Source organism: Simochromis diagramma, unplaced genomic scaffold (genome assembly GCF_900408965.1).
Source record: "Simochromis diagramma unplaced genomic scaffold, fSimDia1.1 OVJJ01000302.1, whole genome shotgun sequence".
Classification (NCBI taxonomy): Eukaryota; Metazoa; Chordata; class Actinopteri; order Cichliformes; family Cichlidae; genus Simochromis; species Simochromis diagramma.
The window spans coordinates 2,057,197-2,071,551 of NW_024386792.1; the positions used below are offsets into that span (position 1 = coordinate 2,057,197).

The 14,355-nt window shown below is 40.4% G+C and overlaps 1 protein-coding gene across 1 annotated transcript in view; it reads right to left on the reverse strand.

Annotated features, from left to right (window-relative positions):
• fat1a (FAT atypical cadherin 1a) overlaps positions 1 to 14,355 on the reverse strand; it is a 76,001-nt gene that overhangs the window by 32,183 nt on the left and 29,463 nt on the right. The window contains exons 4-8 of the mRNA XM_040023765.1: positions 13,048 to 13,109; positions 7,578 to 7,907; positions 6,517 to 6,733; positions 5,256 to 5,324; positions 4,538 to 4,677 (exon numbers count right to left, since the gene is read on the reverse strand). Of these exons, the coding sequence (XP_039879699.1) occupies positions 4,538 to 4,677; positions 5,256 to 5,324; positions 6,517 to 6,733; positions 7,578 to 7,907; positions 13,048 to 13,109 (818 nt within the window). The remainder of the gene's footprint in view (positions 1 to 4,537; positions 4,678 to 5,255; positions 5,325 to 6,516; positions 6,734 to 7,577; positions 7,908 to 13,047; positions 13,110 to 14,355) is intronic.

Consider the following 14,355-nt stretch of genomic DNA (forward strand, 5'->3'; position numbering starts at 1 on the left):
GTGCCTCCTGAATTACAAAACACCTTTTTTGTGAGGTATTCAGAACAGGACACGGGGGAGCTTTTCATTGTGCTCATTGTCCTCATGTGCCATGCGTAGGAGAGGAAGCCCCCCTGCCAGGTGGCAGGTTCTGGGCAAAGGGGGGCCGCTGGCACCGAGTACTCAAACATGTTCCCAAAACAGGATTAACAGAGGCCACTATCCACACAGGTCCAGCACTCCTGTTTGCACTTTATTCTACCCAAACAGAATTATCATCATCTCTGAAGGCATAGCCAAGAAAGATAAAGATTTCTGGAAAAAAAACCTGAGAAAAACAGAAAGAAAGACAAAAGGGGGCTAGAAAAAGATGGAGAACAAAAAGAAAAGGAAAAAAACATTCCTAGGAGAAAGAAAATAGGCCAGCACGTCTGGCAGCACAGCTTCCACATGACTTTGATTTGAGGAATATATACCGGTAAGTCCGACTTTTGAGGTTTCATAAGGTGCAGTGTGTGTGTGTGTGTGTGTGTGTGTGTGTGTGTGTGTGTGTGTGTGTGTGTGTGTGTGTGTGTGTGTGTGTGTGAGCAGATCTAATTTGCAGTCAAATTCTGTGGGAGTTGTTTTGGAAATAAGCAACATATTATCCCCAAAGAAAACAAAGTCATACTCAACAATTAACAACTCATTTGCACGTTTTCCTGCTGAAATCCTGTCTTCTTGGACTGATTTTACTGTTGCGAGCACAGAGGTGAGCAAATTCATTACTCAGCATAATCTGGTGTTTGATGTTTAATCCCAACATTGTACAATCGGGATGATTAGCCGGGGGATTTACATTACTAGGCCGCCATCAAAAGCAAGCAAACCTGCCTTCAGGCGTAAATTAATACATTTCACTGTAGTCTGACACATTATTTTAAAAATCGAACACGATTATATAAAACAGCTACAAAAACCATTCACTTCCCAGTAAGAGTAGAGCTGACAGTGAAAGAGAACTATCCCCTGACGCCAGAGCGAATGGCGTGAATGCCATGACAAAACAAGGTGGTAGCCAAAACACTCAGATCACACAGTGTTCCAAATCTTCAGGGCCTTTACAACATTCCCAATAATACGGGACAGTCAACCGGCATTCATTCATTAACTCATATCAAAACTTGATCCTATCCCAAAGACCCATGGTTCTTTTTAATAGCAATAATATTAAAAAACAAAACAAAACACGGAGGCAAACACAAGTCTTGTTTATAATGATTTGGGGGGTTTTTTGTTCTTCTTTTTGTGTGAGAAACATTCAGTAAAAATAATTGCTCGTTTTCACTGTGATCTATATTTTTGGACTGTTGGTTCAATTTTCGATATTTTCCCTGCTTTTTAAGATATCAAATGATTTGTTTGTTCTTTGCTATTCCTGCCTTTAGTTCAGTTTTCAGCAAGTAAATCTGGTTTGATGAGATTGAGATCAGGTAACTGACTTGCACACTGAAAATTATTCTGGTTCATTGCTTTCAAAAGCGTCTGAGTTACTTTCACAGTATGTTTGTCTGACTGTCCATCTGAACTGTGAAATGCCATTAAACCACTTTGCTGCATTTGAAAAAATAAATGAATGGGCAGAAAGTACAGCTGCTGCCTATTCTTAAGCTTACACTACCTCGTTATCGTGGACTCAAATAAAAACATAGCTACCATATGGAGCGTGTTCTGCTGTTGGTGGAAGTGTGAATGAATTTTTCTTTATCATGCAAAAGTATCCTAGGATCATCCACCACTGTTGTCTTTATGAATGTCCAGGATCTTTTGATTTAGCCAACTCCACTCTACCACCGTATTCTGATGATTTAGCAATTTGTAATGTTTCTGCTCTCTCTAAGATAAATTTGCTTGGATTCTGCAGCTCAAGCAGTGCTCCTTTAACCACATGTTGATGTTTTACTGCAACAGTTTCCAAATTCATAGGGTCAAATTCTGACCCTACATAATCGAGTAGCCCACATCTTTGAAATTACATTTCTAAAAACACAAATCCCTGATAAACTGTGCAAAAAATGGCAGTTAATGCAGTTAATGCAGTACTTTTGTTCAATCTCTCAAATTAAAAAAGAGAGTCTCCACTTTACTCTCATATTCATAATATCACTGTAACTTAATATGTTTCTATACACATTTTTTAAAAAAAGCATCAGTCTGGAAACATATATGGATCCAACTATTTTTAGTATATAGCCAAACTCTGGTAACAATGTCCTTTACAAACAGTCTGTATACCTCTTTCAGTCACCGTTTGCCTGTCAGCATATCTAAAGCAGCTGACCCACCTACAAATGTGGTTTATGGAGCACACAAATTCTGTAAATCCTATCCCTCAACAGAAAACAGCTGACCTACAGTGGCCAGCTGGGTATACAATATCATACACAACACTCATCTGCAAGAGAGCAAATAAGTCACAGCTTCAATAGCATTTACATAAATAAACACATTTAAAACCTGCAGCCAATGAGAAAATGTGTGTTCTGATATACAAGTGATGCTCCTTTAACCTGTTTCAAATAAAGAAACTGATGGCTAATATGGAATAAATCATACAGCTGAGCATCCTTCAAAGTCATCATCACTCAATATTCTGCGAGCTGCACATGAAATTTTTCAGATTTTGTGAAGGACGGCACATTAAAATGAGACTATATACTGGACTTCCATTCCAAGAGTTCAGTTTTTACTGCACGACTTAAAAACACTAAAAGCTGATGAATACAATATTTTTCTGATATACTTTTATGCAATATGCTTTAAAAAAATGTCATGGCATTAGCAAAAGTCTAGATGCTTGGAATTCGTACAATTATATACAAAAACTGAGATTTTGTGGGGTTTTCTATATAAAGCATAAATGAATTCATCCCCTACACTTGTAAAAGGGCTGCAAGTACAGAAGGTCCTGCTGAAAATCAGGCTACACTGAGAATTAGACCTTTTGAATAGGTTAACCTTTGAATGTGATTAATTGACTTAAAATGTCACTGCATACAATATCACTGAGAGGCTTTTAAATAAGTGTCTGTTGCCAGGGCTTTTAAGAAAGTGCTTTGCAGGCAGATGCAGAAAACAGCAACTTTGTGAGTGTTTTTTAAGGTTTTGCACTAAACTAAAGGACGTGCTGCTTCCGTGGATGAGCTGCAAAATGCCAGTGAAAGAAGCGCTTCATCCAAGGCTCAGTGGAGCACAGTAGCCAGATGATGAAAGGCTTTATTCATACAGAGTGACAACAAATAGATTCTTTTCCAGCTACAGTCCTCTGAAGCTCCCCTTTGAGGACAAAGGACAAAACATCGTGAATGCTGCCATCACACATGACCCAAACTACCATGTAAAAATGTTCAAAATCTCATGGACAAGGCATGACCGTCTGAACAAAGACAACTTGCATGCTCAAAAGCTTTTATCATGGCAGCTCAGCTTTGGTATCAGCCAGGGAGCAGCATACTGTATCTGTTGCATATTTAGTTATTCATTCCATTCAGAAAAGGCCGAGGCAATTTGTTCCTCTCGGAAAAAAGAAAGAGAAGGTCCACAGGTTCAGGGAGAGACACAGCAGAGGGGAGGAGTTGAGCGGGCTCAAGAATGCACACTTGAAAAAAAATAAAGACAAAAAAAAAGACTTTGGCTAGACAGCACCATCATCACAGCAGCTCCGCATCAGGAATGAGACAATGGAAGATTCCTGGTGCTCAGTGCGCAACTGTGAAGGGGGAGAACAGAGGAAGAAGAGGAATGCCGCCTACCCCTATGACGACTTTAAAGTGGATTACAAAAACTTTCTTTCTCAAGTTTTTTTTCTGTCTTTTTGGGATATATATATATATATATATATCCCAAAAAGATAACCCCCAGGAAATACAAATTTACAACCAGGATATGGTTAGCAGAAGCTTTTCAGCAGCAAAGAAGCAACAAAAACATCTGGCTGCTCGGTCAAAAGGTTAAAAGTTCACCTACACTCACCTCTGTATTAAAGGGAGTCACAGAGTTACTAGTTGCCAACAAAAGAAAATTAAAAATTCATTGAGCAAATATAATATTCCCACATAAGACCCTAAGTAAGCAGTTACCAGAAGGGTATCGATCCCCTTTATTCAACTCTTGCTAAGTGACTAAAGCCCACTTTACTAAAATGTTTGTTCTTGCTGTTGTTGAAACATCTGTCTTCATATCTGATAAACAAAAAAGTAAAAAATCCTCATGCATAAACACAGGCAGCGCCATATAACGGAAAAACATCACAGCTTCGCCACAACACATCCCATATCGTCTCATTGGTTTTGTGTCTCAAGTCATTTAGGTATATAATGAGGTTCACACATACAAAACGCCATTTTTCCTGCTCAGCTGAATGCAATGAGAGGACATCAACATATCCCAACAAACAAGACAGTTTAGCGCCCGCTTCACTCATTACCCTCCTCTTTACTCGTGCAATTTCCCATGAGGAAAACAGAATCATGACAACTGCCTCATCAGCCTCCAACCGCTTCATTAGTGTTTCATTTACCTGGGTGCTGACAGTTCGTGTCCCATCCGTGGCTTCCACTGTCAGGTTGTAATTTGATTTCTGCTCTGCGTCCAGGGGCCGCGCTACAATCAAGGTTCCGCTGGCCTTGCCCACGTCAAAGCGGCTGTCATAATTACCACCTGTGGAAGAACATTTTTTTTGCACAAACATGGAAAGACTGAAGATTAGAGACTTATCACTGCTTAGTTCTGTGCATGTAGCAAGGTTATACAAACACTAGATGGGGGCACAGAGATGGACACATAAACATCAATTTTCTGCTCTGCTGGAGTCGAAGATAATGAACAGATACGCTTACGCTGATGTCATTAGCTATCGATGCAGATTTCCTGTTCTATCTAAACATTCCCCACATAATAGCCATTTCATGCAATTAACCAAAACACTGAAAGTATGGGTACAAAAAGGCAAAGTGATGATTGGATAACAACACGACAGACATTTATAAAAAGACTTCTGAACTGTAATGGTGAACCTTGCTACAAATTGAAGCTCTAATTCACACACAGAATGAGGAGGAGGGTTTCTTAACCCCTGTGAGACTTTTAATCAGGTCACAGGTTTTAGTGGAAAAATGTGGCACAACATCAATCCCATAACACAACACAAGTCAACCACAGCCAACGGGCAGCACCAACAGACAATGCAGGATGATCTCTTAATATAGCACAGCCTATTAGGAGATCTCAGCAGATACCTTCTGCTGTACAGTTGTGGTCACAAGCCATCTGAAGGATGTAAAACATCTCAGTATCCTCTATGCCGTCTTGCAAATATCCAACCAAACAGAACATTCCAGAGAAAAAAGGGAAAGCAGTGAAAGAGCACGGAGAAAGAAGAGAAGAAAAAGAGATGTGTCAGTCAGACATTGATTAGAGGAAAGACAGGCTGGGAGGAAGGGAGAAGAGGCAGGCATTTCCAAACACAGCCTTTTTAAAATCTTCTCATGCACACAGTGCCTACAATACAAAAAACAAAAGCAAACAAAGATGAATCATGTTTTAACACTTCAAAACACAGCTGCTAATTAAAACTGTAAGGAAATATACTACATGTCAGCCGCCTCACGCAAAAAAAACTAGGAAGAGTATCAATATTTATCGATTATGGCCGACTGATTCATGATGCAATTCGGTTATTTCAACCAACAGCTTTACAAAGACAGGGAGCTGTAACTGCACAAGCAATAAAACGGAGAAAAATGGCCTCAAGTTTTCACACTGGCGAGTAAACTGCTTTAAAGAAATACAGGCTCTAACACCTTTTAGGCATATTTAGGCTGATTAAGAAACCACAGCTGCCACGGAGCTTACATAAGATCTCTAATCTTCAGCTGAAACATTTGTATTCACCTTTCTTTTTGCTTGTTTGTTTGAGATTATTTACAGTCCAAATGGGGGGATTTATGTGCTTGTTTTGCTCATTTCTGCATGCCTACTAACATCATTTTCCATACGTTAAAAAGTGGGCAAACAGAATGTCAGTCACTGCTACGCTGCTAAGACAAAGTAGCAATCAAAGAGGACATCGGGCATTATTCTCTATTATGAGAATAATGCCCATTTACACCGGAATTCTCCGTCATAATGTACCTGATGTTTGCATCTTTATATGGTGTACATTTAATGGAAAAGTGTCTTTAATATGGAGAAAGATTTTTTAAAAGTTTATTTATTTGCATTTTGGGTGTGTAAGACAGCTAAAATCGCTACGAAAGGATTAATGCCGGCTGCTCAAATGAGTTATCAAATGCAATCTTATATAAGAAACAACTTAAAGCCTTAATGCACTATAAAAAATCTCTATTTAAAGTTATTGTTTCTAATCATCCGCTCAGCCACACTACACACATACACTGTGTTAGTACTAAAGTGTTTCTCTATCTATAAAGCAATAATTGAGCATTTATACAGCATGCATGCACTCAACATGAAATATGAATGTAAAGGAGACCCTACCTGTGATTTCAAACCACACGGGAACATCGGAGGATTCAGTGGCCACGACGCCCACCATGTGTGCCACAGGATCGCTTTCCATGACAGAAAAGGTGAAGGGGGACTCCTCAAAAGCCAGGGAAGCTGCGCCGTCTGGCACTTGTGGTTTGGGAATCCACTCAATGTGCAGACGACAAGTGGAGGATTTCTGAGGTCGTCCATTGTCGACAGCTTTAATCTAAGAGAGGCAGACAATCGAAGTCTGTGTTACAAACTGTTATGTGATGGTTTTCCTCCAAATTACTTTCTGTGTAGCTCCAGAGGAGTTCATCTCCCTGAATCCCTTCAAAGTTCACTGAGATGTCTGCATCAGGATAAGCAACATCTTGTGTCTGGACTTCTTTGGTGAATCTACAGTGAGCACCTTTTGGAGACTTGAGTCTGCATATTAGAAAATTAGTATCACTACCAAATGAAACGTTTACAGCTAACAGTGTTCATGAAGATCCTGCTTTGGGTTTTTTTGTTTACCTTGCAGGTGGAAGATTGACAGGCAGCGTTCATTTTCACACACATAACACTTTTTTTCAACCAAATCTTAAGATACTCTTCAACAAAACAACTGTCATGATGCTCTGACACTGATAAAACTGTCAACAGCCAAAGTTCGATGTCACATCAGTGGCTGAAAAATTTGGATCTTTACAAACACAGCTGTTGAATCACAGCAAAAAAAAGAAAAGAAAACATAAATCCTAAGAATATCTTCTCACTGTTATTGCTAGTGTATGGAACAAGCTCCCAAAAATTGCATATATAAATTATTTTTTCTTTAAGAAGAGTTAAATCCAGCAGTGTGTGCACCAATTAGCATTCAGTGTCTCTTACAGATACTACACTGCAGCTTTAAACACAAAGACGCAAAACAACAACTAAAGAACCGTGGAGACAAATAAAACTTGAGGGGATGAGGAGAGCACAACAATAAAGCAACAAACAAGCATCTGTTGTAAAAGCGCAGTGCTCGCTGAGAGACTCTGAAGCTGAGGACAGAGAGGTAGCCTGGGATTATAAATACTCACTGTAAGTATGTCGTATTCTCCTGCAGAGGAGAACTTCTTGGACGACACCAGGCCCGTCTTGGGCTCGATGAAGAATTTTCCATGTTCATCTCCATCCTCGATGCTGTATGAGATCTCAGCATTAGGTCCGTCATCACGGTCTGACGCAATCACCCGATACACCGGGTACCTCTTCATGGCTCTCTCATTCTCAGGCCTCTCCCGCTCAGGGAGTTGGATCTTGTAGATTTTCTCCAGGAACAACGGCCTGTTGTCATTCTCGTCGAGGACCTGCACGATGATGCGAACAGTGGTGGATTTTGGAGGAACGCCGTGGTCGGTGATGGTTACCTGAAAGGAAAGAAAAAGTCTCATTTGATGAGGTGAACTTTAAATCACCCTCAACAGAGCTTATCTCTTCAAGTCACAACAGCCCAAACTGAAGGCAGTGAATTATATCAGCATCAATAACAGAACAGTAAGTATCCTGGGAATTTGTAAAGATTAAGACACTCTGTTACAAAACGATCATACTGCAGCCCCAAATAATTAACAAAGAAAAAAGAAAGAGGCATGCTTTTTCACTTTATTATCCTTTTCTTCCACTTCCTTTTAGTGAGTGAACTGGCAAGCAGAACTAAAGGGATACTTTGGTTTCTTTGAGGTGGACTTTTATGAGGTACTTATAGTCAGTGAATCGTCTAAAGTAGCCTGCAGTTTAGAGAAGCAAACAGCAGTGACCTAAAAAATAGTTTTCAAATTTTCACCACTAGAAAATAAATATTATTATGATCAAATACAATCAAAACAATCAGTTGCTGGTCTGCTCCTGTCTTGAGCCGTTATGTTTGAGTTTTTCTGCAATTTCGGTGCTTTAAAAGGTTATTTTAGACCCAAAGTGGCGTATTGAAATACCTCAGTCATACCACAGCGCATCACAAATACGCATGTTCTGCTGAGTCTGGTGGCTCTGATTACAGCCGCTTTAGTTTCCAGCTGGAAAGGACAGTTGACAGCAAAGTAGTAATGTGAAAAACAAGATAAATGCATACTGATTTGTGGCTAAGTGGCTAAAATATGTTTCTGCTAACCTCGCCTACAGCAGTACAGCCTGAGTGCATGGACTCCTGTCTGTTTCTCCAAACTAGGGTGGGTGTAGCGACAACCATCTGCTGACTACCAATACATACCCCCATACAACCACATTTCAAAGAAACCAAACTATTCCTTTAAAACCAATTCCCCCTGTGATTCGCTGTCAGAAAGTCTATTCTAAAAAGGAAACCAATTATCCAGCAGGAACAAGTTGTTTGGCATTCTTCTATTGCTGGAGATGGGTTAGTCCAACACTCCGGTCGTAAATTACTTCAGAGAAACATTTTTGATGCAATGAAATTATTGTGTGGAGTTACTAGATTTAGATAAACATGATTTCTTAAAAAAATATAAAATAAAAAATTCATATGTGTCCTTGTAATCATGGTAAGATTGGCTTGTGAGATAAAAATTATTTTTAATTAGCTGCACCTATTCAGTCTGGTAGCACCCGCCGCACCGACTCTGCTGCTGTGTGTCAAGTATGCACACAAAGATTCTGAACTGCTAATAAACATTAAGTCTAAATGCTCTCAACTAAAGGCAGGAGGTTTTATTAAACCCCAGACGCATTCAGTATAAAAGTCAGTGTTGAACAACTACATCATTAACATGGCTCTAATTTAAGTCCCTGCATCAAGTGTTACTGGTGGCACACTAAGGCTTTGTCACTTATGCCGTGACTTAACACATCAGTATGGCTTTGGACGTTAATGCGCACAGTCTGAGGAGCTTAATCGAAAACAAACAGCAACAGGCTGACCTAAACAAGCACAATTTTTAGAAAGTCCCAGAAAATGGGCTTGAGAGCTTTGCATCTGAGCACTGGAGGAGAAGTGACCATTTCTGTCTTCAAGCTGCAAAACGCTGTAGAAGGGCAGAACAAATGTCACAGTCATTTAAAACCATCTGCTAAGTACTTTACTAAGAGCAGTCAGGAGTCCAGGGTCAGAGACATACCATTTGGTACCATAGACTCAATTACTAAAGAAATGTGTTTTTGTTTTCCCCTCACTGTCTGCAGCTGTCCGTGCTACTGAAATGAGCAGAATTTATGAAAGTGGATGACAAGAAACCAGAGCGTGAATACCAGAGTGTGATGGATAAACATAAACAAGGCGCTTTGTTTATGTTAAGTGCCATTTCAAATAGTCAAATGAAGTGCTACCCTATAGCTATAGCTACCCAGCTATCCATCACAATGTGCATCTCTTTGGGAAATTTACATGAAAAGCCTTTGTCTGATAATTAGGCGAGCAGACAAAAGACTGAGACGTTAGACCGGGGGCAGTCTGTTCACAGCACAAATCCAGCACTGCTGTGAAGCTGCAACTTGAAAAACTGAAGCATTCATAGAAGACAATGTACACAATGAGTTAAAGTTCTCTTTTCTCTCTAAATCTCACTCTTTTACTGTGTCTTTTGTCCTGTCTTCCTCCCGTCACCCCCAACCGATCGCAGCAGATATCTGCCCTCCCTGAGACTGGTGCTACTGGAGCTTTCTTCCTGTTAAAAGCAAGTTCTTCCTCCCCACTGTTGCCAAATGCTCGCTCATAAAGGGTTGTTTGATTCTTGGGGTTCTTTATGTATTGTAGTAGGGTCACATCGTTTTGGCGCTACATAAATAAAAATTAAGTAAGTAGAAAATAAGATGTATATTGTCTTCATCTTAGAAGTATTTAAATAAATCCTTTAAATCGCAGAAAGATCAGCATTTCCTTAAATTCTCACTCCCGACCCCATTAACGCCTCTTCTGACAGTTTGTAACTTGGGTGATACAATCTTCTGAGAAAACCTAATTGCCAAAGACACTCAGAGCAGACTTCAGCAGATTACAGCTATAGGGGGCACAAGCTGCTGCAGCACGAATCTGGCGTAACAAGCTCCATCTTGCAGAAAGTCATGAGTAAGCACTGTGCAAGAAAGCACACGAGGGGCAAGCGAGCCAGGCTGCTAAGTTAAAGGTTATTACAACCGGGTCAGCTATTCCTTTTTCAAGTTGTGTTGGTGGATAGAAAAGAACTCTGCTCTAGCTTAGATGGAGCCAAAAAAGGAGAGACATCTGACATTAAACAGTTTTTTACATATCTGCCTATTCTTCCCCCAAGGCTGTGTGTTCTCTGATTTTGTGTGATCTCTGATTTGAGAATAAAGCAGGTACCAGCTATCCACAACTGGTGAGTGGCTGTCATCTGACCTGCTTTGTGCACTCTTTGCTCAGGCACCACCATCACCAAAACCAAATGGTTCCATTAGTGAGAATGGGAATGAACAAAACCATCTCCTGCTGTGTGCTACATCTGAGAAAACATAACTTAAGAAAATGTCTGGAGCTGATTCTCCCGACGGTTTCTGGAGCTCATATGTGAAAACAGCTTAGTGACTTTTATCATAGACCAAGTCAGTCCATTTTGACAGTTTGTGGCCTGGATTCAATTTCCTGAAGAGAGTAAACAGCAAAACGTGAAGCGATCATATGTAAACGATTAAGGTTCTAATTGGCTGACCCACACATACCACGATTAATGTTTTGTATGGAGATGAGCCACTGACGTGTCCTGTATTAGTAAGTTTGCCACCTTGAAGATGGAACCCCAGTGACTGCCACTGCTCAACTAATGTTGCACATTGTTGCTTTAAGATGGATTTAAGCCTTAAATTACCTATTTTAACACCACAATAGCTGGTTATTTATAAATAATGTATTTCGAAAATATATGATGTGAATTTTGTTTTTGTTGTTTCATTGACATTTAATACATTTACAGATTAATCAGGACAAGTTTTTTTGCATCAGTTGTTTGTGGCATGTTTGACAACTTTGTCAAACATGCCACAAACAACTGATGCAAGCAGTCCCTTCACCTCTGCTTTTACATTATAATGTGCTCTCTACAGTCCCAGGCCTAAATCCTCGGCATGTCCTGGCATGTCCCACTTTTGCTATTTACCCACCCCCTCCTTCCTAGGATGAAGGCCTGTGATCCTGCCGCTAGAGCCCACACTCAGATCTATCAAGAGCAGCTTTGCCTTTTCTCAAATTCCCCCACTGCCTTTCTGCTTTTAGTTCTCTCTCTCTGTCTCTCTTTCACACACAGGCACACGACAACAACCAACCCCCATCCGTCTCATCATAAAAGCTGAAGGCCCCCTGTGCTCCCTCCAACTCTTCTTGGCATTTGGAGCAAACAATGCTGACACAGCCCCCACCCTAATTGCTCCACATGTTCCACATGGTCCCACATGTTTGGTTTCTTCTCCTACAACAGGCTAGCACAAAAAAACTTCACTAGTTAGGACTTCAATTTGATTTGCTCTGCTTGCGCCCGGATGCCAAATTGTAGGGTTTAAGGGTTTGTGCTGCTGCACCAATAAAGAGCTTCCTGCTGAATTCATAATAACCTGCAACCAACATGCACAAACTTCTTAAGTTGCTATAGTTACACGGCTCTGGGTTTGTTTGTTTTTTGCACCAGACAGGTTCTCGAACTTCCTAATTCCAAAACCCAAATGTTGGAAGCAGCAATTTAGCTTTTACCGGAAAACAATGGCTGCAGGAGTTGTGTGTTTTCGACCTTGATAACATATAGTCCACCCACATTCAACAAATATAGTACAAAGCATTTTTTTTTCTCTTACATTCAGTTCACTCGCCAGCTCCCTAAAGGAATACAGTCCTCCCTTATTCCCCCACTTTTATCCCTATCATTTACTCTCAGTCATGTAATGCAATTAGTGCAGTGTAGTGTACAATCGGAGTATGAAATACGACACTGCTTAGGCACCAGATACACCAGCACATTAAATGTCACCCAGAGCTCACTGAATTGTGTAACTTCTAACAATAATTAAAAGGCGTCAGATCTGCTCCCCGCCACCACCGGAAACACAATTAAAAGAGCTATTATCAGCCTCGGCTCTGTGGTGAGAGAGCGCGAGGGAGGGAGCGCATGGAGCCGCGCTCAATTAAAACCCGCAAGTTTAGACGTCGGCCTGTTGGTCTGACAGCAGCTTCCTGTTCCAGCTCGCTCCATCCACGAGATGGAACAGTGGGAAGGAACAAAGCAACAGTCACCAGGATCTCCCACACGCCTCCTACCTCTCCCTCCTACCCTGTCCGGAAATCACTACAAGGAGAAATTATTCTGAAAGAGCTCTCTTGCATATCCAAGAAGATCGTTTTTGTTGGCAACATGTGGCAGGCAGCCAAAGTTGACTGCAAATGCCAAACCACAGAGAAGGGAAAATGCCCAGCTCTCTAGTGTGATTTTTTTTTTCTTTAAACTGGAGCACGTTGACCTTAAAGGTTTCTAATTATCATGCTGCTCATTCATTTTCACATGAATTAAAGACGGTTTCTTTAGAATTGAAAATGAGCTGAAATGCAGTGCTCACCTCGAGGATGTGCTCGTCCTGCTGCTCTCTGTCGAGTTTCCTGGAAGTTGTTGTAACCAAACCTGGAAAAGACAATCGGCAAAAACAGCATTAATTATACATAAAAATACATAAACGACATAACGATAAAATTAAGGGAAAACAAGCATTGCTCAGATTTTGCCACTTTTTTTTAAATACAAAATTAAAGATTATGCCATAGATAAGATAAGACCACAACTGTGACATTTAAAAAGCAGCATGGCAGTGTGCACATAAATAATCGAACACCTGCAATTATTTGGTTGGCGCTCAACAATGGAACTTAATGATGACAGCAGAAGTAAAGTAAGTAAAGTAAACCAGTTGATCTGGCGGACTTTTCATTGTGATCTGAGTGTAACTTCATATTGTTTGGAGTTATGATAACATATTGAGTTTAATTCATTTGTCAGAAAAAGACAAAAAAAAACCCTTCAAATTCTGTCAGGATAATATCATTATCACTACTGTTATTGCAAGTGTTTAGTTATATATATATATATATATCAATTCTTAACCAATAACCATGAACAGAGCCGTGTCCAAAATGTGCCGCATGCTAATCAGCCAGATTGGTCTCAACGTCTCCTTTTTAATTTATAAACACGCCAAAGTTCTCAGCAAAGCAAACGTTTGACTGACCAAAGAAAAAAACAATCCTGCCACTCATTGTTGGGTGACATACTCTGAACCCTGGTGATATGTCATCAGTCACCCGTGAGTAAAGACTGCGTCTGGATAAGTGCTTTCCCTGTGGTCTTCCTTGTTCCTGGCCTATCCTGTTGCCAGACAGCCCAGTATACTGTCTTATGTATGGGAAATATCACACTGACCTGAAAATAGTACCCCAACAGCAGCACAGGCTTGACACCCTACTTTTAGTTTTTCCACAAGCTGAATAATAGACAGCCAGTAAGACATCACCCGCAGGTCTGAGCACTTTTATACAAGAGGCAAAAGTGAGATCCTACTGCTATTTAAAGCCTTTCAACAGTTTTGTCGAGCACTATCACTCAGTTTAAGTAGGACGATTGATGATGTGTGACATCAATCACACGAGGGAAACCTTGTTACGCCGAGCTTTGACAAAAGTAAAAATAAAACAAGCTGGAATCTTGAGTTCCTGACGAATCCAATTTTCAATCAAATTCACAAACAAGAGAAGCAAAGAAAAGAGGAAGAAGGGGGGAAGGGTATTGCTACATTATAGGCAGCATTCTGTTCTCACTCCCAATGTAATTGCAACTTTGTAAGGACACTGAGTATAGAGTAGACATGCCAACTTCG